This window comes from Myxine glutinosa, chromosome 8 (assembly GCF_964187855.1).
Source record: "Myxine glutinosa chromosome 8, kmMyxGlut1.1, whole genome shotgun sequence".
NCBI lineage: Eukaryota > Metazoa > Chordata > Myxini > Myxiniformes > Myxinidae > Myxine > Myxine glutinosa.
Window position 1 is genome coordinate 89796321 of NC_136268.1, and position 25028 is coordinate 89821348.

General features: G+C 41.5%; 1 protein-coding gene and 1 non-coding gene across 2 annotated transcripts in view; both read left to right on the top strand.

Moving 5' to 3' along the window:
- LOC137416665 (cadherin-23) overlaps positions 1-25028 on the top strand; it is a 311457-nt gene that overhangs the window by 57972 nt on the left and 228457 nt on the right. The window contains exon 13 of the mRNA XM_078783975.1: positions 19198-19310. Coding sequence (XP_078640101.1) covers positions 19198-19310 — 113 coding nt within the window. The remainder of the gene's footprint in view (positions 1-19197; positions 19311-25028) is intronic.
- On the top strand, positions 21389-21460 carry TRNAA-UGC (transfer RNA alanine (anticodon UGC)). Its single transcript has one exon. It is a non-coding gene; the product is annotated as a tRNA-Ala (tRNA).

The window sequence follows — 25028 nt, forward strand, 5'->3', positions numbered from 1 at the left end:
CCGTCTTCTACCGACTCCTCTCTGGCCTTTCCCCCCCAGCTTCTCTGGGCAATGTCCCGCAAATATTCCTACAGGTCGCACAAGATCTGCCTGCAACCCTCTTTTGGTTAAACTGCCAAAATCAAGACTCTCTGCTCACCTTCACTCCTTCATTCCTCTTTTCTCCCGCCTCTGGAACAAACTCCCTCACTCTCTTCAATCCCACTCCACCCTCCAAGTCTTTAAAACAGCTGTTCACCACCATCTCTTATCTTCCCCCATCCAAAACCTTGATCTTTTCTACACCCGCTAATTTCACCCCAATTCTCCTTTTTGAAATACCAACTTCTGTCCTGGAAGTCCTTGGTGTCCTTGTGCTTTATACTTCTCTCTCCCCCCCCCCCCCCCCCCTTCCCATGCCTCCTCCCCCCGGGCCCTCTCCCTTCCACACATCTCCCTGCTCTCGGATGTTGTGTTTGTGTGCTTCCCCTTTTCTTTTCTCCCCATCTTGTCTTCCGCTCCCTCTTTTTGTGTATTTTGTTTGTCTGGTCGATTTGTTTGTGAAGTAAATGTTAGCTCTTTCACGAGCCTCGATTCAGTATACAAAAAAAAAAAAAAAAAAAAAAAAAAAAAATCCTGTTACCGGGATAAGTTGTGAACCAGTGATGGGATTCTGACCAAATTTGAGGCAATTATGTAGAATGATGTAAAGATGAACTGATTCGATTTTGGGGGCAAGAGGTCAAAGGTCAAAGTCTGTAATAGGTCTATAACTTGAGAACGGCTGAAGTTATATAATTCAACCTTGGTACAGGTATGTATAATGATGTAAAGGTTAACTGAATAGAATTTGGGGGCAAGAGGTCAAAGGTCAAAGTCTGTAATAGGTCTATAACTTGAGAACAGCTGAAGTGATCTAATTCAAACTTGGTACAGATGTGAATCACGATGTAAAGAGTAACTGATTAGATTTTGGGGTAAAGATGTCAAAGGTCAAAGGTCAAAGTCCATAAGAGGTCTACAACTTGAGAACGGCTAAAGATATCTAATTCAAAGTTGGTACAGATATGTATCAATATGTAAAGATTAACTGGTTAGATTTTGGGGTCCCGAGGTCAAAGGCCAAAGGTCAGAATTAATGTCAGGTAAAATTGTGATAACTTTTGAACAGCTGAAGGGATTTAAATTAAAACTTGGTCCAGATATGTATCCTGATGTAATCATGAATTGATTTAATTTTGGGGTCGAGAGGTCAAAGGTCAGAGGCCATGTCAGGTGAAAATGTGATATCTTGAGAACGGCTGAATGGATTTAAATCAAACTTGGTACATGTATTGCAATGATGTAATAATGTGGGTGGAGCCATATCGGTTGACGGCATGATGTCGAAGGGTGTTGTTCTAGTTTCCTTTATAGATTAGGCATTTTCTTGAGTCTGTCTAGCTGTGTTCTTATTACCCCATGTACGTGCAGTGAAAAGCGGAGTTAAGCAATTGGTTCACTTCTGTCTGTCCGTCCATCCGTCCATCCATAAACGTCAGTTTATGACCGAGGAACAACTTGATTTAAATTGAATGTTATATTTGGAACATGAATCAGAAACTGAACCTGAAGCTTAGCAGTACTTTGGCTCTGAATTTGTCCCTATCCATATGCGTCGGGCGGTGCGGGATAATTTTCTTTACTCATATGCCTGTCTGGTAGTCAAACGAAATTGAAAATCACGAGTAGTGCACTTATCTCTGAGGGGGTCATAAATGTCTCACTTCAAATGAGCAATTTTTGGAATATGTATTGGTAGAAATGGGAATTCAATATAAAGTTGTGATGTTGACTGTGACACGTAGTACATGTTTACCTTCTAGACCAGCGTTTCTCAACCGGGGGCCCGTGACCCCCCAAGGGGGCCACGGGCCTTCGACCGGGGGGCCACGAGCGGACGCCGAAAAACTGCGATTCAGAATGCAGAAGCTTGTAATGTACAATTAAGGTGACGAGTCTCCGGTCATAGTGTCAAAGTAAAAAGGGTAGATGAGTTTAACCTTCTCTAAAAAAGGGTAGATGAGTTTCTCTCCATCTCTTTCTGCTTTCTGCTTCTTTACATCTCTACTTCCTTTCTTCTCCTTCCCTCCAGAGCACTTTTCTAAACCTAATTTTCAACCTTACTGTATTACCGTTACAAAAGTAATTAATTCGTATTTGCAATTTTTTTCTCAGATGTCGAAGGCTCGAAAATGGAATGACAGCTATGTCAAGTTTGGATTCACGAATGTCAGTCGAGATGGCGTGGACTGCGCGCAATGTCTGCACTGCTCGGTCGTGATGTCAAATGCGTCACTACGTCCTTCCAAACTTTCAAACCATCGCGACAAGATGCATCCCGGAAGGAAGGAAGATAATATCGACGCTCTGTCTGCGAAACGATCACGATATGACCGTGAAGCGACACTTCCCAAATTTGGATTCCGGCCAGAAGAAAAACCTGCTCTTCAATCCAGCTACGAAGTGGCATACCGAATTGCGAAGTGCAAGAAGCCGCACACTATTGCTGAGGACCTTATCAAGCCATGTACAGAGAAAATGGTGGAATTGATGATCGGACCAGAGGCGAAAAAGAAGATCCAGCAAGTTTCGCTCTCTAATGACACGATCCGACGACGGATTGACGACATGGCTGCTGATGTGTGCCGTCAAGTTTGCTCCGAAATCAAACAAAGCACGCTCCAGGCTAGCCTTCAATTAGACGAGTCTACCGACACCGCCCTGGAGAGCCAGTTGATCGCCTTCGCTCGCTACGAGAGAAAGGGAAAGATGAAGGAAGAGTTCTTGTTCTGCAATACCCTACCAACCACAACGACAGCGGCAGATATCAAAGCTATTGTGGACTCTTTTTTTGAAGCTAACGGACTCGGTTGGCAGAATTTCAAGCACATTTGTACTGATGGTGCCCCAGCGATGGTCGGCGTCAGAGGAGGGTTCGTCACGCTTGTGAAGAACGAATGGCCCCATGTGACGTCCTCCCACTGTTCGCTACACCGATACGCTCTTGCGTCAAAGACTCTTCCGCCTCGTTTGCTGGAAGTCATGGACGTCGCGGTCAAAGTGATCAACTTCATTCGTGCGAAGGCCAAAAATCATCGGCTCTTCCAACTACTGGCCAACGAAATGGGAGCGGAACATGTTGGACTTCTGTTCCACACCAAAGTCCGTTGGCTATCGAGGGGGAAATGCCTCTCTCGGCTGTATGAACTCCGGGTTGAGGTGGAAATCTTCCTGCGAGACAACGAAAACAACCTCCATGTCCACTTCGACAATGAAGAGTTCGTCATGATGCTCGCCTACCTGGCCGATATATTCGGCCAACTCAACGAAATGAACCAGTCCTTGCAAGGCCGTGATGTGACAGTCAGTGACGTTCAAGACAAGCTTGCCGGACTGTCTGCTAGAATGGAAGTCTGACAGGCACGAATCAAGGCCGGGTCCACTGCCTCGTTTCCTTTCTTGGACGAGCACCTGCAGACGCAGAGGATTGAGCTTCCCGTCGGCATCAAAGATTGCATCACTAGACATCTCGACAATCTCTCCGCTGAGTTCAAATCGTATTTCGACGATGCACCGTTGGATGTTCCGTGGCACAAAGACCCGTTCAACGCCAAAATTGAACCTACTGAAGACGAAGCAGAGGAGCTGGCAGAGTTGAAGGTTTCAAAAGCAATGAAGCTGGTCTTCAGTAACAAAGAAGACCTCTCCACCTTCTGGTTGTCTGTTCAGGATGCGTATCCACTACTCAGCAAGAAGGCATCCGTAATGCTCATTCAATTCGCCACAACATATCTTTGCGAATCTGGATTTTCTGACCTTGCGACCATTAAAACGAAGTCCAGAAACCGTCTTGACGTTGAGAACGATATTCGCCTTGCTGTGTCCAAGACGGAGCCGGACATAAGAGGCCTCGTCAGACAAGCCCAACAGCAAGTGTCTCATTGATTGTATTGCTTAGAAAAATGTTTACTTTGATTTATCTTTTAAGACTGAGTAAATAAATTTCATAAAACGAAATCTGCATCTTTTATTGAAGGGCAGGGGGCCACGAATGTTAAGCGACTCGGTAGGGGGGCCATGGGCCATCAAAGGTTGAGAAACGCTGTTCTAGACAATGGTGGTCTGCTCGGAAGAAGAGCTATCGTTAGTGATTAAAAAGCACGTGCATAGCACCGATACTTGCAAAATCCAGATGAACAATCGTTGCCATGGAAACAGAAACTTGGTGATTTGGAAAATGTTGACCTATCAAGTGTTTTACATTATTGAATGTTGTGCTTGAAGAAATTTGGTTGATCCATTTTCCAATTGTGGCCTAATAGGTGTTTTACATATTTTGGACGTCATTGTCCCTGACCTTTATCTAATTTTGATCAGATTTTATACACATATACTACACATGGATACGAATAAGCAATGTAAGTTTCAATCAGATATCTTGAAAAATTCCTGAGGTTTGGAAATAATAATAAAATCACAAAAAATCCCATTTGATTGTATTGGGGTGAAATTGTTGTAATGGGCACCGTTTTCGCTTTGCCATGTGGGACTTTTTCAATGCCACCTGGGACCTTACACTGTGCAACCAACCACGATGAGCAGAACCTGAAAAAAAGACAGAGAAAACTAATTAATTAATTAATTATATGTTGTGCCCTCTTGGCATGATAATGAGACGGTTTACTAATGGGGGGCCTTTTGATTATGGCTGGTGACCCTCAAGTGTTGCTATTGAAGGCCCTCAGACAGAAAGTCTGAGGAGTCTAAGGGTTATAATGGGGTCTATAGGATGGACACACAGACGGACACATGGACGGACACACGGATGGACCGATGGCTTATTTTATAGTATACATTGCAAACAGGGAATTTTCTGTTTTTAAGGACTGCATAAAGGTTACAAACAATAGGCACAAGTAACTCGGGTAATGGGTTAAATAAAGTGGTGTAATATCCACTGTGTCAATGGCAGAACACTTCTGGAATTCGTTTTTTTATACAACCTTTGCAATCTTTATTTTATTTTAATTTACTTCTATACTTGGGCACTGTAGAACACAAATCATCTTATCACTTCAAAAACCTATAGTTTTGCAGTACTTTGACATCTACGGGGCGGATCCAGGATTTTAGGTTGGGAAGGGGTAGAGGGAGGGGGGCACAAAAAACATTACATTTTATTGAAAAATATAATTTCGCCGAGTACAGTGAGGGGAACATTTTTTGTGGGTGTTTCTTTTTGTCAAATTCTAAAGACTATTCTAAATATAGACGAAAAAGTGCCTCTAATACACTTGAAAATAAGTTCTCTGGTGAAAAAACTTTTGCTCAAAACTCACCATTTATTTTAATTATTATCTCATGATAAAAATCCAATTGACTGAAAAGTAAAAATTGCATGTAATGAATGAAATAAATGGCATATTGATCATAACAAATCAATTGTTCCTCTGTAAACTGCAACGATAATAAGCATTCGGCCAAGAAAGTTGATGAGTGACGTCACTGCAATTGTCATGAATTGATTTGAATAAATTATTTAATTGCTTTATCATTTCAGAATCTTTACGATTCATGGACAGATTTAGATTCGTTTTGATTAAAAATGAATAATTAAGCGTTCATAAGATGGGATAAGAACTCGGGATTTCTTGTGTACTAAGAAATGTTTAGATTACGTCACAACACAGTCGCTCTGTTTCTTCAATGTTGCATAGTTGATGATCACGATGAAGGACCAAACCAACAAAAGATATTACCACCAACTCGGCTATAGGCCGACTCGTAATTACACAATTCCAACCGACTGAGAAGGCTCGACCAATTAATTGGAGTTACAAAACCAAATTGTAACAGTTTAACTATTTATTATCTTCTTTCAGCATGAAGATCAAGAGCTCCTTTAAATCTGTCTTTTTGGGGGGGGAAAAAAACGGTGAATACCCTTTTGAATTTTCGCCCTTTTTGACGAACTACATCGTTCCGTTCCACCATTGTTGTTGTTGTTGTTGTTTTTGTTGTTGTTTTTGTTGTTGTGTTGTTGTTCTTGCTGTTGATGTTGTTTAATTGGGATATTAAAACGACGATAACAGCAACTATACACAAAATTCTCTACCTAATCGATATCCATCTTTTTCACCGATGTTGAGCAACTAACAGATCTGGATTTTTGACATAATGTGTTGGTACACTTCAAAAACGAAAACATAAACACTTTAAGCATTTCCTTAAATGTAATTGTTGCACATTTTATGTTTAAAATTTTTGAAACGCTATGCAATATTACGTAGACTTACCTACCTTTATTATATATTCTCCTTTTTATGGAAATTTTACACTTCATTACATGTGAAACAAGATCACTTTTGATGGGAGTGGAAGGGTTTAGGGGGGGCGCGTGCCGGTCGCGCCCCCTGGATCCGCCTATGTCTACAATAATAAATGTCAGTGTGTGTACGTGTACGTGTGTGTGTGTGTGTCAGTATGTCTTCTCCATAACCTCAAAACCATTAAACTTAGCGGCCTGAAACTTTACCTACATACTAAGGGAACTAGGTAGTGAATGAATGAAAACTGTGTATTTGGGTAAATTTAAACCCCTTTTGAAGTTATTTAATGGAGTACTCATCATGAAAAAAAAAGAGAGGAAAAAAAAAAGCCTTACCAAGATGGTGGTGCACCATCTTGGTCAGTCCGCTTTCACCACCTCAAAGGGATCTTAAGCATAGGCGTAGTTTGCCTTCTCTATTTGTGGGGGGCAATCTTACTATAATTCACCAAATGTCCGTCCGTCCGTTCGAAGGTACCGCAAAAACGGTTCAACCGATTGCAACGATATTTTGGGTGGGTATTCCTGGGACCCCTGGGAGTAAAATAGGCTAAAAAGTTTCCCAAGTTTTCCAATTTTCCAGTTTTTCCAAACACGATGGGATAATATTGTCGCGCGACTCCCGGTTAACACTAGGAGATCGCAGATAGGCCGAAACGGTTTATTGGAGGCGACGACCAAACACGGATTTTACTATGTCGCACGGGAGGAAGAAGGAAAATGGAGGCTGCGGCAAAAGCTTACCTTCAACGAACCCACGGCAGCTTCGATCCTGTAAGGGAAATTAACTCGACACGGGCACAGGTTCAAAAGGGGATATAAAATAATACAAGGGTTTATTGAAATAAGAATCGGAACAGAGAAACGCGACGATAATCAAATAAATATCCTAATCGGGACGTCCCCGCACACAGATTTTGGATACGAGACACAGGAATGGATTAACAAAAGAAATACGTTTGTTATGTGCGTCTGTGGTGTGCGAGCTTATCTGTCTCTTGTCTTGTCTCCGCTGCCCACACGCGGCTTCGTTCGGCTCCGATGCACCCACGAGGCCCCACACTCCAGCACCACAGCACCGAGCACCACGAGGTACATGCACCAAGCACCACGCATCCAACGCAGGCCAGCGGCTCCAAGCGAGGTCGGTCTTCCCACACAATCGACCTGCCACGTCCCAGTCAGCTCTCCCGAGGGAAACGTGCCAGCAAGCGAACTCCACTCGGGCTATGACTCACTCAACTCGGGCTGCGCAAGACGAAGCGCCGGATGTCCAAAACAGGCTAGCTGTGCGAACAAGAGCACCAACCGCAAGTGACGCAAGGGCTGCAAGAACGCACGAACCGCCAGAGACTCTCGAGACCAATGCAAAATGGCGCAAGACTCACTCTCTCTCTCTCCGTCTCTCTCCAACTCACTCGGCGCAAGACCCACTCCCAGAACCAGCAATGGCATTTGGGGCGCTCTTAAATAACCTTCTCCATGACGTCACGTCAGCCTTGGCGCGTTACACAATCAGCGCCCTCCACTGACTCGCTGGCTGGAGGTTCACGCCTACCGCACCACCCCAACTCTCGTCCCCTGTTCCGTGGTCATAGCGCGTGGCACTCGAGGTGGATAGGCCTGTCGGAGGTGTAAATGGCGGCGGCCATGCGGCGGTGTCCTGGCCTTGTTTCCTTCCAAAGTCATGTCAGGGGAGGGCGTTATTTAATGTTGCAATAAAGATCCTGACTGTGTCTAAGTGGTTGCGGTGCCAAAAGGGACAAAGGTTTGGCTGACCAGGTGAGACACACAGGGGCGCTACTCTTTAATCCCTAACTCTACTTAACACAGGAACCTCCTGGTAGGTTCACAAGTATACTCCTTACCGACAAAACGCCTACACATGAAACTTATTACAGGGTAGATTCCTTACCACGACAGACGAAGCATGTTACCTATTCAGATCTATCTGGCTCTACATATTGCTACCCCGCCAGACATAACAATATTTACCGATATGAACAGTGTTGTGGCTTTTGTTGAAATTCTACAAATACTGTTTATTCTACGTACCAGGAGAGAGTAGATCGACTCCTGACGAACTCTTCCTATATAAACGTGTGGCTCCGAAGTAACATGGCAGCGTGTGCAAAGCGACTGAGAAACAGGTGTAGTGGCCGCTTCTGTGTTACAGATTCGGCTCGCACTCTTCACACAAAAATGAGAAAGACGTGCAGTGGCCGCTTCCGTTATGCAGAATTCAATCTTTTTTCAAAATGGGCGCCATGTACTGTTTAGATTTTGATGACTTGTGTGTGATATGATTCAACGGATGTTTATATGAATCGTTTAAAATTTTAAAAGCCTTCAATTTCTGATATTTTGCCTTTTCATTTAGGCTTTCCAATTGAAGCCCCGCCCATAGGGCGGGTGCCGTTGCTAGTTTAAATAATAACAACAATCTCATTGCTTATTTAAATAATAATCTCACAGCTTATTTAAATAATAACAACAATCTCATTGCTTATTTGAATAATAACAACAATCTCGTTGCATATTTAGATAATAACAATCTCACTGCTTATTTAAATATGAACAATCTCACAGTTTATTTAAATAATAACAATCTCACTGCTTATTAAATAATAACAATCTCACTGCTTATTTAAATAATAACAACAATCTCACTGCTTATTTAAATAATAACAATCTCACTGCTTATTTAATTAATAACTATCTCACTGCTTATTTAAATAATAACAACAATCTCCTCTGCTTATTTAAATAATAACAATCTCACTGCTTATTTAAATAATAACAATAATCTCACTTTATTTAATTAATAACAATCTCACAGCTTATTTAAATAATAATACTCTCACTGCATATTTTGATAATAATAATAATAATCTCACTGTTTTCCTAGATAAGAACAATCTCACAGCTTATTTAAATAATAATAATAATACTCATTTCTTGTTTAGATAATAACAGTCTCACAATAACAATCTCACTGCTTATTTCGACAAAATCAATCTCACTGCTTTTTTAATTAATAACAATCTCACAGCTTATTTAAATAATAATAATAGTCTCACTGCTTATTTAGATAATAACAATGAATATGAATGAATGAATGAATGATCGTTTTAAGGCTATTTTCCCCGCGAGAGCGGGGGTTAGCCTTGCGGGCCCCATGAAAATCATGGTTCCCTGTTTTAGGCAATGTTTTTATGGCCGGATGCCCTTCCTGATGCCAACCCTTGGTCACGCTCTTACAATGAGCAGGAATGCAGTGTACCTATTCTAAACCGGGGTACACACCGTGATCATTCATCCCAGCAAGCTGGTACTCCATTTGCCGACCTCGGAAGGATGACAGGCTGAGTCAACCCCCCTGGCGTTAATTCAGCGATCGACCGGGATTCGAACCCAGGATCCTAGGATCCCAAGCCGGCACCCTAACCGCTAAGCCAACACCAGGATTGTTAAGTAATAACAATCTCACAGCTTATTTCGATAATAACAATATCACTGCTTATTTAAATAATAACAATAATCTCACTGCTTATTTCGATAATAACAATATCACTGCTTATTTAAATAATAACAATCTCACTGCTTATTTAAATAATAACAATCTCACTGCTTATTTAAATAATCAAAATCTCACAGCTTATTTAAATAATAACAATCTCACTGCTTATTTAAATAATAACAATCTCACTGCTTATTTAAATAATAACAATCTCACAGCTTATTTCGATAATAACAATGTCACTGCTTATTTAAATAATAACAACAATCTCACAGTTTATTTAAATAATAACAATCTCACTGCTTATTAAATAATAACAATCTCACTGCTTATTTAAATAATAACAATGATCGAACTGTTTATTTAATTAATAACAATCTCACAGCTTATTTCGATAATAACAATGTCACTGCTTATTTAAATAATAACAATCTCACTGCTTATTTAAATAATAACAATCTCACAGCTTATTTAAATAATAACAACAATCTCACTGCTTATTTAAATAATCAAAATCTCACAGCTTATTTAACTAATATCAATCTCACTGCTTATTTAAATAATAACAATGTCACTGCTTATTTAAATAATAACAATCTCACTGCTTATTTAAATAATAACAATCTCACAGCTTATTTCGATAATAACAATCTCACAGCTTATTTAAATAATAACAACAATCTTACAGTTTATTTAAATAATAACAATCTCACTGCTTATTAAATAATAACAATCTCACTGCTTATTTAAATAATAACAATGATCTAACTGTTTATTTAATTAATAACAATCTCACAGCTTATTTAAATAATAATACTCTCACTGCTTATTTTGATAATAATAATAATAATAATCTCACTGTTTTCCTGGATAACAACAATCTCACAGCTTATTTAAATAATAATAATAATACTCATTTGTTGTTTAGATAATAACAGTCTCACAATAACAATCTCAATGCTTATTTAGACAATAAAAATCTCACTGCCTATTTAATTAATAACAATCTCACAGCTTATTTAAATAATAATAATAGTCTCACTGCTTATTTAGATAACTAGGGCATGCCCGTACTATATCTATATCTAAAATTATATCCCCCCCCTCTATTTACATGAAATGGTTTGGTCCAAAGCGAACGGCTTGCGAGTGGTGACAATCCCCCCCCCTCTATTTACATGCAATGGTTTGGTCCAAAGCGAACGGCTTCCGGAGTTTGGTAAAGAAATCGCCATCGCGTGCACAAACGCGCAGGAAAGCGAATGAATCGCAAATTCGTTTTTATTAGTTGTAAAACATAGTTTAACGCCAACATAGTTTGCAAACGTGAAATAAATGAATACGCTCTCAAATGTGCCATCCGAGGCAGAGTGTGCCCGCCACGTTCGGCACACGCGATCGTTCGCTGCTCTCTGATTGGTTGAATCGTTTTTTGGACATAGCTCGGTAAGTAATTGTCCGATTAATATGAAACCTTGAAAAGGCACATCCTCGGGTCCCCAGCAATATACCTGGCAAGTTAAAAGTATATCGGACCCGTGGTTGTCGAGAAACAGCGGTCACAGACAAACGTACAGACAGACAGACAGAGATTACTGGAATTATAGATAGATAATAATAATCTCACTGCTTTTTTAGATAATAACAATCTAATAGCTTATTTAAATAATAACAATCTCACTGCTTATTTCGATAATAATAATCCCACTGCTTATTTAAACAATACTCTTACAATGTCTCTCCGAAAAGACCGACTGGAAAACCCTCCCATATACTTTCTCAACAATCCTCTCCAAAGCCAGTCGCCGACTGGGCATCCTCCGTCGTGCGAAGTCCTTCCTTGGCACACCTGAGCTCCTCACCACATACAAGGCTTTCATCCGCAGCTCAATGGAATACTGTTCCCCCCTCTGGGCCGGTGCTCCTGCCTCACACCTAACTCGGCTTCACGCTGTTGAAACCAAAGCTTTCAGAATCATTGGAATCTCCTGCGATGAAGCTAACTCCGAGGGCCTTTCACTCACTCACCGCAGGCAGGTTGGTGGTCTTTCTGTCTTTTACCGACTCCTCTCCGGCCTTGCTCCCCCAGCTCTCTCTGTGTTCTGTCCCCCCAATATTCCTTCAGGTCGCACACGATCTGCCTGCAACCCTCTTATGGTTAAACTGCCAAAATCTAGGCTCTCTGCTCACCTTCACTCTTTCATTCCCCTTTTCTCCCGCCTCTGGAACAAACTCCCCCACTCCCTTCAATCCCATTCCTCCCTCCAGGTCTTTAAAACAGCTGTTCACCACCATGTCTTATCTTCCCCCATCCAAAACCTTGATCTTTTCTACCCCCGCTAATTCACCCCAGATACACTTTTTTTTTTGAAATTCCAACTTCTTTCCTGGAAGTCCTTGCAGTGTTGATGTGTTTTATACCTCTCACACCTCCCCCCAAGCCCTCCCCCTCCCATATTTCTCCCGTTGTCCCTGCTCTCAAATGTTGTGTTTGTGTCCTTCCCCCTCTCTCCCCAACTTGTCTACCGCTCCCCTTATTTTTGTGTTTTATGTGTCGGTTTGACTTTTTGTGTGATTAATGTTCGCTCTTTCACGAGCCTCGATCTTGTATACAAAAAAAAAAAAAAAAAAAAAAAATTTTTTTTTTGCAATCTCATTGCCAATTAAATAATAACAATTTCACTGCTTATTTAAACAATAACAATCTCACAGCTTATTTAGGTAATAATAATGTCACTGCTTACTAAATATGGTACTTAAAACCTCATAACTTCACAGTGCTTTAACCCTAGGCCTCCACACGGGGTGCTGTATTTTCACCCTGCAAGGGGAATATGGTGTCCCCATGACCCCTGCCTGAGTGTCCCTTTTCCATGAGGCTTGGACACCATGATGACATCCGACATAAAATTACCCAGGAAACGATGTTTCACACCAATGGCACAATGGTTGAGAAGTGATACAAATTGATGGGCATGATCTCCATGAGAAATTAATGGTTAATGTGATTCTTTACCTTCGGGTTTTGTAAGATTCAAATACTGAGACACTGAGCAAACAAAAGCATTGCAGTGACTGCTGCATAATCTGATTGTCATAAAATAGCAAGAAATTTGCATGCAAGTTCTCCGAGCAAATACAAATTGAAACAGCTGCGCAATTAATGCAAGGCAGGAAGAAGGCATACTTAGGAATATGTTTATCTGACTGACAAAGACTTTTTTTTAGTCAGACAAGGGGCTGGCAGGTTAGCTCAGAAGTATGTGCACTCACCTCTACACTGTCTAGCCTCGGCTGGAATTGTGACGGAGTTACAATCCATCACCTTGATGTTTCACCTTCAGGGCGAGGCTTCAAAGTGTGTGCCATCCATTTGCAAGAAGTTAAACTGGGTGACATATCTGTGGGCACGGGTTGTTGGTGAAAGTTAAAGATCCCACAATGTCTTTCATGATGAATAGGTGAGTTATCACCAGCATCCTGAACAAATTACAAGTTCCTCCTGACTGGTTGGAAGGCAACGGTAAACCAACTAGCATAACCTTTGCAAGAGATTGTTTTGACAGCATCGACGATATGTCAAGAGTATGGTACATTGGTACATTGATAATGATGAGTCTGACAAGATGTCTGGTTAAGCACGAACACCTTGGATGAATGTTCAAACAGTTGTAAAAATTACATGTCACAATACTCCAAGACATTGCCAACATTTTTTTTATCATTACATAAGTACAGCCGGACCCCGCTACTCGCGGTTCCGCTATTCGCGGAATCCATGTATTCGCGGTTGATAAAACGCGACCTGTTCATCTATTCGCGGAAAAATGCAAAATTGCGGTTTTTTTCTATTCACGGCCGTATTCCGTGAACTCGCGGTATTTTTGTGTTCCGTGAAATCGCGGGGTTTTTTTCCTATTTGAGGCCATTGTCCGCGAATTCGCGGTTTTTCCTGTACAGCACAGTACTGCAACATACATTCACTGTTGTGTGACTTGCGTTTTCATGGTTTTCACTGGCGCGAATTTTAGCCTCACTATAAGCAAACTTTGCGGGATATCCTACCAGATGTGAAAACATGTCAACCCCGCGAGTTATCTATCTATAATTCCAGTAATCTCTGTGTGTATGTTTGTTTGTACGTTTGTTTGTTTGTATGTCTGTGACCGCTGTTTCTCGACAACTACCGGTCCGATATACTTGAAACTTGCCAGGTATATTGCTGGGGACCCGAGGATGTGCCTTTTCAAGGTTTCATATTAATCGGACAATTACTTACCGAGCTATGTCCAAAAAACGATTCAACCAATCAGAGAGCAGCGAGCTATCGCGTGTGCCGAACGTGGCGGACACACTCTGCCTCGGATGGCACATTTGAGAGCGTATTCATTTATTTCCCGTCGGCAAACTATGTTGCCGTTAAACTATGTTTTAAAACTAATTATAAAACTAATAAAAACTAATTTGCGATTCATCGTAACTGCGATATACGACCTTCCGGAGCTCCCGTGAGAGCGTGCGCCATTACGGATAGTAATTCAATTAAAAACATAAAAACATTGTCCCAATTCAGTCAGAGCGAAGGGCGTTGTTTTAAGCGAAGAGCGTTTTATTTTTCCCCTTAAATTCAGTCGCCGGACGGTGAAAGCTTTTTTTTGGGGGCAGCTACTGGCAGCCACGTACGGCCAATCACAGGACACGTTGTTGTGTCGACGTGCCGTGTTGTTTTCCCTCGCGGTTTGGAATGTTTTTCCTTTTCATTTTTTTTCTCTTCTCTTTCTACTTGATGATGGTAGCAGTTCTGTACTCGCAAGCCGTTCGCCGTTCGCTTTGGCGTTGCGAATGGACCAAAACATTTCATGAACCAAACCATTTCATGTAAAGCGTTCGCCGTTCGCTTTGGCGTTGCGAATGGACCAAAACATTTCATGTAAATAGAGGGGGGGGATATAATTTTAGATATATATATAGTACGGGCATGCCCTAGTAGAATGCAAATGCTTCATCTATCTATAATTCCACTAATCTCTGTGTGTATGTTTGTTTGTACGTTTGTTTGTTTGTATGTCTGTGACCACTGTTTCTCGACAACTACCGGTCCGATATACTTGAAACTTGCCAGGTATATTGCTGGGGACCCGAGGATGTGCCTTTTCAAGGTTTTAAATTAATCGCAGAAGTACTTACCGAGCTATGTCCAAAAAACGATTCAACCAATCAGAGAGCAGCGAGCTATCACGTGTGCCGAACGTGGCGAACACACTCTGCCTCGGATGGCACATTTGAGAGCGTATTCATTTATTTCCCGTCGGCAAACTATGTTGCCGTTAAACTATGTTTTAAAACTAATTATAAAACTAATAAAAACTAATTTGCGATTCATCGTAACTGCGATATACGACCTTCCGGACAGTGAGGACTGCACTTCCGGCATCCAATCACAGAACGCGTTATTGCGTAGGCGTGGCCGATGTGAGAGCGAGCTGATGCTGAGCCCAGCGCGTGCGCCATTACGGTACGTAATTCGATTTCTTCCGGAGAAAATAATAATTTCTCGATTTCTTATGCGCATTATTTCTCCCAATTCAGTCAGAGCGAAGGGCGGAAGCGAAGAGCGTTGTTTTTTTTGTTTACGGGCGTACGGGCGGGGTAGAGCGTACGGGTAGCGTTTTTTTTTTTTTTGGCACATTTGAGAGCGTATTCATTTATTTCACGTTGGCAAACTATGTTGCCGCTATGTTGGCGTTAAACTATGTTTTAAAACTAATTAAAACTAATTTGCGATTCTTTCGCTTTCCTGCGCATTTGTGCACGCTATGGCGATTTCTTTACCAAACTCCGCTAGCCGTTAGCTTTGGACCAAACCATTTCATGTAAATAGAGGGGGGGGATTGTCACCGTACTCGCAAGCCGTTAGCTTTGGACCAAACCATTGCATGTAAATAGAGGGGGGGGGGGGGGGGGGGGGGATATACTTTTAGATATATATATAGTACGGGCATGCCCTAGTTAGATCTATTATTGAAATTAGCAGATAGGCTCAATACTGCACCTCGTACCTGCTGTTGTCGTTTTTTTTTTGTTTTTTTTCTGTAATGTATGGTTAAGCTGGTTAAGCACTTTTAATAAACTGTACAGCGCATTCTTTCAATAAAATGGAAATGGTATCTGGTGTTGTCGTTTTTTAAATTTGTAAGTTTTTTGGGGGAACTGTAATCATGTGCATTTGCAGTCGAAAACATTTTAAACTTTAACATTTTTCCTCTATGAATCAGGAACCACCGGGAATCTATCACGTATCCCCCTTTTCCCCAAATTGAAACAATGCCGTGGCATACATTCGCAGGGCTTTCATCGACCTTCACGGATTATCGTCGACATTCTCGGGATTTTCCTCACCATTCGCGGGTTTTGCCTCGACATTTGAAGATTTTGCCTCACCATTCGCAGTTTGTTCCTCTCTATTTGTGGATTTTCACGACTTGGGAAACTATCCCCCATTTTTCCATTGAAACAATGCCCCCCTATTCACGGGTTTTGCCATTCATGGATTTTTCAGGAATGTATCCCCCGCGAATAGCAGGTTCCAACTGTATTGGTTCATGAGTTATCAAGTGACCACTATATTCGTCATGTGTGCGCGTCTGTCTGTGTGTGTGTGTCTGTGTGTCTGTCTGTCCGCAGCATAACTACCCGATGATATCATCCGATCTTGAGGAAACTTGGGTGGGAGGTTGACATCATGATCTAGTTGTGTCCTGCCTAGAGTGAGCGTATTGCGCTCATTGTGGGCGGAGCCACGCCCGAAAAAGATGTCTTTTTAGGGGGTAATCGATTTCAAACTACATCTTCTCCGAGGGGTTTGGTGGAATCTGACAGGGGTTTCAGTATTTGGTTAGGCCAATATCATGTGTCTAGCCCCACGGAGCTCGATTTTTCATTGTTTTTTTTTTTCATTGTTTTTTTTTCATTTCATTTTTCACCGAATTTTCGGTATTGTGTAGCTAACTAACCTCATAACTGATTATACCTTATTTTCTATCTCATTTCAAGGTCAGTAGCCTTCGTTTTGACATTTCCGGGCCTGGCCTGTCCGGGCCTGCTTCGGTTATAGTCCGTCCTTTGTCATTGAATACCGCTCGCTCATGAACCATCGTCGTCTCCTGACTTGTATGTAATTATTAGTAAAGAAATATGTTTTTCCTCTTAATTGCTCTTCTACCTGAAGAAAAGTGCATAAAGCAACCAAGAAAAGTTACACAGGTTCAGCCTTTGCTGTTTCAAACTCCACCTGAGTTCCTCTACAGCTGCAGATATGTACCATGTGCAAGCTACACAAGGTTGTCAGGGTAAGCCCTTCTAAAAAGGGCTTACGTTGTGTAGCTTTTCTTGGTTGCTTTATGCAGATTTATTCAGGTAGAAGAGCATCGGATGATTTGATTTATTTGATAATCCTTGCCACCTGTGGGAATTGATTAGATGAGAGCTGATTGGTTATTCCCTCCAAACACGGATTACAGATATGATTGGGTCTCGCTATTTATATGTTGACGACTATTGACATTGCACATTGCACTATTGACATTTAAGGGACTATTGACATTGCACGTGGTACATGCTTGGGAGCCTCAGTGGTGCACACGTTCTGTTGATGCTGTCGCTAATGACTCACAAATAAGTGATGAAACGTGTCCGGTGGCTGATGGGGTGTGTAGCATTGGGATTATCAAGTATGTGCTACTTGTGAATGTATGCAGCTGTAGAGGAACCCAAGTAGGGTTTGAAACAACCAAGGGTTTACCTTGTGTAACTTTCCCGGGTTGCATAATGCATCTTTCTTCAGCTGGAAGATCATGAGGGTTAACTTATGGGATCCTAGGCACCTGGGTTAATTGATTAGGTGAGAGATGATTGGTTATTCCCTCCAATTATGGGTGAGAGATGTGATTAGGCCATGTAATTTATATATGTATATACTGTCGGACCACGCTATTCGCAGTTCTGCTATTCGCGGTTCTACTATTCATGATTCCGCTATTCACGGGTTCTGCATATTCGCAGATGATAAAATGCGACCTGTTTCTCTATTCGTGGGAAATTGTCCGGCGAATTCACGGGTTTTTTCTATTTGTGGCCGTGTTCCACGAAATCGTGTTTTTTTTCCAATTCGCTGCCGTGTTCCGCGATTTTCACGGTTTTTCAGGGGCATTGAAACAATGCTGCAGCATACATTCGTGGGATTTTCACCGACCTTCATGGATTGTCATCGACTTTCTCTGGATTTGCCTCACCATTCGTGGATTTTACCTTGCCATTCGCTGATTTTGTCGCACCATTCGCAGTTTGGTCCTCTATATTTGCGGATTTTCATGATTCGGGAACCTATCCCCCCTTTTTCTATTGAAACAATACCCCACTATATATATATAATGACCACTCCTGCATCTTCATATGCATATGGCTGCTGAACCAGTTTCTTGGCTATTGGGCACAATCCTGGTCGGGGTGCCACTCCGATGCAGGACACCTATCCCAGTGTGTTTTGTACAATATTTCATGTTTCCCAGGCTTCCATTAATTATACTATGTTATATTACGTGAGGGATAATTTGGTGGGAGAAGGTTTTGTATGAAAACGAAGATGGCAGCCATATACAGTACTTTTGTATTGGTGCTCTGGTGGGTGGAGTCAAGCGACCGATATAGGTGTGGTCTGATGGCTGTCTGACCTGACATTCTTGAGCATGTTGTTTTGCTGATTTCTAACATGCGTGTTTTGTTGTGAAAACAAAACCTTCAAACATTATTTGAACAACAAGTTCACACATGGCAGATATCTTTCTCATGGGGTTGGAAGTCATATTCCTGCATGAATCTACCTAATGCTGGTCTCATTTTGGAATCAATGGGGCAAATGGCTGCTAAAAAAAATCCGATAAAATTCACTCGTTCATTCCTGTCGTTTTATGACTAAGTATCCTTGGTAAGGACAGTTCTAGTAAGACGCCTTCAAACCGTGAATAGCACTCAGGTGGTGATACATTAACCAGCAGGTGGGTGCTGCAGATCAATGCATCCAGTGAGTTGGTGCACTCTTCACGAAGCAGAAACAAAGATGGAGTCAAACAGATGATAACCACGCTGCAAGCATTTAGGATGAATGTCTCCAAGGAATCATAGCTATTTAAAAAAAAATAATAGTATGTCCATCCAATCTGTTTGAGATAATAACCTTTAAACGCTGTTCATTTGACGATCATTTCCCCTTTAACACGTTTTGCTAACACGACATGTACTTTTTCTTCCCTTCTGTTCTGCTTCTTCAAAGGAAACACAAATGGAATCCTTGCAGTAGATGCCACAAGTGGACTTATCAGTGTTGTGGGCTCCTTAGACCGAGAAAATCCATTCTACAGCGCTGGGTTCACCCTGACTGTTCGTGTAAGTCTCGGATCTTATACTCACATTTTACATTGCTCTTACTTAAGTAAGGCTTTGTTCACAATAGCCAGTACAGTAGTTGAATAAAACTGCCAGCTGAACTATACAAATGTTTTGCTTGTTATTTGGATTTATTTTTTAATGAGTTTGCATGACTTTGTGATTGTTTTTTTGAAAAAAAAAATGAAGTTGGCTTTTTATTGTCTTCGTCATGCTTTGTGAATGCTACCCTACAAGATGCAGGATGTAAAAAGATGTTCCTTTTTAGTTACCTTATTTACTGTCAACCTTATTGTATATACAAATGCAAAGTGAAAGGAAGCTGTCGTTTGGTGTTTTATGCATGTACTAGTATAAAGCCCGTCAAAAATGACGGGATGGAACAGTTTATTTGACGGTGCAGCCGCGTGAGCATGCCAAAGTCTGAAGTCTGGGCCTAGTGTCAGGTGCGCTTACATCTTCTTTATGTATTAGACATCCTACAGACGCAAACATACACTCGGTTTACTCTGCGTGCACTGCACATCACGTGCAGTGAATTTGAGCTACCTCCCTGTGCCCTGTATTTATTGTGATAAAAAAAAAATCACTTCTGTACACCAACCTTGAGGCTCGGTTTTCCAAGCCACCGTCTACAATTCCAATGTAAGAGACATAATTTCTCTTCTTTTGGGGTCTTCGGAGTCCTCGTGGTCTTTTGTGTCCTCTGGGTCATTTGGGTCCTTGGGGTCTTTCGGGTCTTCAGGGTATTTTGAGTCTTAGGGGTATTTTGTGTCTTTGGGGTCCACTGGATCCTCAGCGTCTTTAAGGGTCTTCGGGGTCTTTTCGGTCTTTTGGATTGTTTGGGTATTTGGGGTATTTTGGGTCCTTTTGATCTTCAGAGTCTTTTTGGTCTTCAGGGTCTTTTCAGCCTTTGGGGTATTTCAAGGCCTTTGGGGTAATTTGGGTCTTCGTGGTCTTTAAGGGTCTTTAGGGTATTTTGGGTCTTCAAATCTTCAGGGTCTTTTGGATCTTTAATGGTCTTAGGGTATTTGGGGTATTTTGGATTTTTTCGGGGTCTTTTTGGTCTTTCGGGTCTTTTGTTTCTTCAGGGTATTTGGGTTTTCATGGTCTATTCAGTCTTAGGGGTCTTTCCGGTCTTTAAGGGTCTTTGGGGTATTTGGGTCTTTGGTAGCTTTCAATGTCTTCTGGGTATTTTCATTCTTCAGGTCTTTTGGGTCTTTGGGGTCTTTAAGGGTCTTCCTGGTTTTTTGAATCCTCTGGGTCATTTGGGTCTTCAGCATCATGAAGGATATTTGGGATATTTTGGGTCTTTGGGGTATTTAAGGGTCTTTGGGATATTTTGGGTATTGGGGTATTTTTGGATCTTTGGGGGTCTTTTCGGTCTTCTGAGTCTTTTTGATTCTTTCAGTGATCAGGACCTTTTGGGCACTCCGGCTCCTTTCGGTCTTTGAGGTTCTTTGGGTGCTTCGGGTCTTCAGGGTCTTTTTGGTCTTTTGGGTATTTTGGGTCTTTTGGGTCTTCAGGGTATTTTTGGTCTTCGGGATATTTTGGGTGTTTGTGCTCCATTGGGTTCTCAGGGTCTTTTCAGTCTTCTCGATCCTTGTGGTCTTTTGCGTCTCTCAGAGTCTTTTAGGTCTTTGAACCGGTGGACACACAGTCGTCGTGTTCAAAGATTGCCCATTAAACCCCCCCCCCCCCCCAATCAAATCCCTCCGAAAGCACGACTCAAAGCATTTAAAACCAACCCTTATGAAGGTGGACACACACACACACACACACACACACACACACACACACACACAAACACACACACACACACACACACACACACACACACACACACACACAAACAAACACACACAAACACACACAAACTCACATTGTGTTTTATATAGTAGATTGTTTCCACATCTCGTGAAATTTATATTTTCTTAATTATGACATCCCAGTTGTACTTAAGTCTTAACTTCATCGATTTACATTGTCAAAATTTTCCATGGTTGGCCTGTTATAATTTAAGAGGTTTCACTAGATTTTTGTAAACGTCTTCAACCCCTTTCCAAGCAAAGAAGGAAGGGGATATAGCTCAGTGGTAGAGCGCATGCTTTGCATGTATGAGGCCCCGGGTTCAATCCCCGGTATCTCCATTTTTTTTTTTTATGTGGCATTTTGGTTGAATATATTAAACACTGCTTTCACTAATGAGGCCTGTAAGTCCAAATCCCATCTTTTTAGCACATTTGGTAGCAGAATCATTTGAGTGTCTGCTCTGAGTCTGTGAGCTCGGTGGTTCAAACCCTGCCAGGATGACTTACCTGAGAGTGAACCAAACCCTGTACCTGAGACTTTCAAAATAGTATGTGCTCTTTCCTTGCTTGATTTTATTCTCAGCATTTAACAAGGATGACCACACTTTGGTCACAATCTGCGACAAAATCTGATAATGGGCTGATTGGGGAACATGCATTGAAATCTCTTAAAAGATAAATAGTGCGATTGAGAAAAACACATTTAATGCGCTATTAAAAAAATATTCCCAACACGTCTCATCCATGTCACCCTCCCCACGGTTGTATCAGAATGAGCTGATTCGTCACGCCATCATGGATTCATTAACACTAGAGTCCCTGTATAAAGAGAGTTGCGCCATGCGCTGACCCGAGATTTCTGGTCACGTGATTTCGTGGCGCCATTTTGTGTCTAACTTCACCGTGCGTGAACGTCAGCTTGGTACGGGAATGTTGTTTATTGCCAAACAAAATGACTGGTTGTTCTGCTTTTGGTTGTTCAAACCAATCTGGGAAATATAAGATGTATAGATTTCCAAGTGATAAAGTCAGAAGACAAATTTGGGAAGCGAAAGTCAGACGAAAGAGCTGGAAAGCGATCGACTCCTCGAGACTCTGCCAGGTAGGCTCACGCCACTTGATGATCGATGTTCAAAAGCAATTCTATCTGCTCGGTTTTTTTTTGGTTGTCTGTCCGTTGAAAACCCTTTTAAAGGGAAGTGATTTGTGTTTGTTTATAATCTTCAAGGAGCTGACCAAAAATGCATTTCCGTGGGAAGAACCCTGCTCAATTTTTTTCCGGTAGTCCTAGCGGACCGCATATTGTCATTGATTGATGAAATGTCCCGGTACAGTGACATTGCCTGGTCTGCGGTTGGGTAGTCTGCGGGCAATGTCACTGTACTTTTTCAGAGGGAATTAATTTTGATTTTATAGGGGTGGGAAACCCATGGTCCGTTTTGTTTTCAGTTGTCTGTCCGTCCATTCAAAACTTATTCCGAGGCAAGTTATTTTTTTGGTTTAAAATCTTTAGCCTAATCGGCAATCATAAAAGCAATTTTAGGGGGGGACCTGCTCAATTTTTTTGCGGGTTGTGCAGCCATCCATACGTCCAAAATTTGACGAGTTATTGTTTGCTTTGTACAGTGCTCATGCGTCTTGTGGCATATTTGCTCAAATATTTCCCACCCCGGGATTTATGGCCAAATTGTAGTGATGGAAGATTTTGCACATTGGACAATCCCTATATATTTAACCTGGTGACAGCTATCGTTCCCAAAACATACAATATGAGAGTAGTGAACAGAGTAGTGATGAGTCTCACTTGTGAGGAGTGAACGGAGTAGTGATGAGTCTCACTTGTGAGGAGTGAACGGAGTAGTGATGAGTCTCACTTGTGAGGAGTGAACGGAGTAGTGATGAGTTTCACTTGTGAGGAGTGAACGTAGTGGGATGAAGTGTTGGTCTGGTCAGAGTGTTGTATTACGGGCAGAGTTTTCTTACGGTCTGAATGTATGAATCATGTTCTGTAATGAATGTATGAACCAAGTTTTGTACTGAATGTTTACTGTGTTGGCCTCATCGTGTTCCTGGTGAAATTAAACAAGTTATGGTGAATACGACGTCTTATCTGTGCTTTTCCATATCTGTTCGACTCGACGAACCGTGCACACTGCAGGTATTTTTAAAAGTTTTTTCTCTGTTTAATTACGGCTTGGCGCAGTCGAAAATTAAGTGTTAATTAAGTCGCCAGCTATTAAACATATCAATCGATCAGGCAATATCCATCAGAGTTCTGGGCAAGGGTGTAGTAATAAATGAACGTTTCAATCTTACTAGATGCCGATGACGTTTTCCTTATGTCAGAGACAGAAGCTGACTTGCAGCTTGTTAAATCATTACAATGGAAATTGAATATAAATGTCGATAAAACTAAAGTTGTACACTATAGAAATATGGCAATACCACGTACAGAATTTGTTTTAAGTGTGTTAGACTATATGTCGGCTGGAAGTCCTACACCGGAATTGCTCTCGGCACCCTTTAAAAAATATTGGATATGCCCACACTCCTTTCTAAAAGTTATTAAAATTCAGAGAACGACAGCATTGGTTTGTCTTACTTATAATGTTAGCTCTTATATGCAGTGTTGGCTTGTAATATGCATTGCCATACCACTTTTAATATCACCACACAGCTCTTTTTCACGGCAATAGCTGAGTTTTTGACAAAACAAATATCACCTGTATGTAATAATAAGACTAAATATGTGTAGTAAATTTTTTTTTAGCAGGTTTAGAATATATCACCCCATATCGCGAATGTACATGTATATCTAATCTGACACACTTAGACACAAAATGGCGTCCAAATTTGAGTTGACACAACTCTCTATATACAGGGACTCTAATTAACACCAATACGGGGCTGTTCAGAAATTATGTAACGCTATTGTTTTTAGTAATTTGTGTAACAGAACGCTTGATTACTGTGCATTCCGATGTACCATGTGTTCTGACGGGCTTCATATAACCTTACTATTATTCAACATATGATTAGACATTTCGGGCTTCATCATTATATGGACTAGAACGGCACTCAGGAGAGAGCATACCTTTTCCAGGTGAACAGTTTACGTTTTGTTTCCCAGAGTAGACCAGAAATCACAATACAGAATCACATTTAATCAAAATCATCTGTCCACAACTTTTTGAGATATCCTGCTGTGTATCGATTTTGGCCCTATTTCTCAATGGTGAGGAATCGTTTAAAAAGCTCTACTGGCCGGATCCGGATCTTCACCAAAATTGAATTGTTTTGTTTTGCACACACACAACCTCTCCACCAAGTTTTGTCCCAATCCGTCATTAACTTTTTGAGATATCCTGCTGTATGTTGGTTTTAGCCCGATCTCTCAATGGTGAAGAATCACTTAAAAAATTAAATAACTCTCATATCCGAATCCATATTCAGGTCTTCACCAGAATCGAATCAAATCGAATCGTCCTAGTCACACACAACCTGTCCACCACCTTTCGTCTGAATCCGTCCCCAACATTTTGAGATATTTTGTTCACAAACAGACAGACAGAGGTGAAAAGTATGTTGAAAAGTACCGTCCACCAAACAGTGATGACTCCATCTACATCTCGCTGTCTGATGATATGGACCAACTTCTATCTACTCATCCCAACTCTCTCTTCCTCATATGTGGTGATTTCAACTGTCATCATGCCAGTTGGCTGGGTGTGGGTACCTCTCTCACCAGCCATGGCTCCTCAGCAAAGGACTTCTGCGACTCACTGGGACTGACACAATCTGTCAATTTCCCGACCCGGCTCTCAGTCAACGGAACATCTTCTCTTCTGGACTTGGTTATGACTAACTTCCCTGAAAATGTCTGCTGCTCTTCTTCTGCTCCGATCGG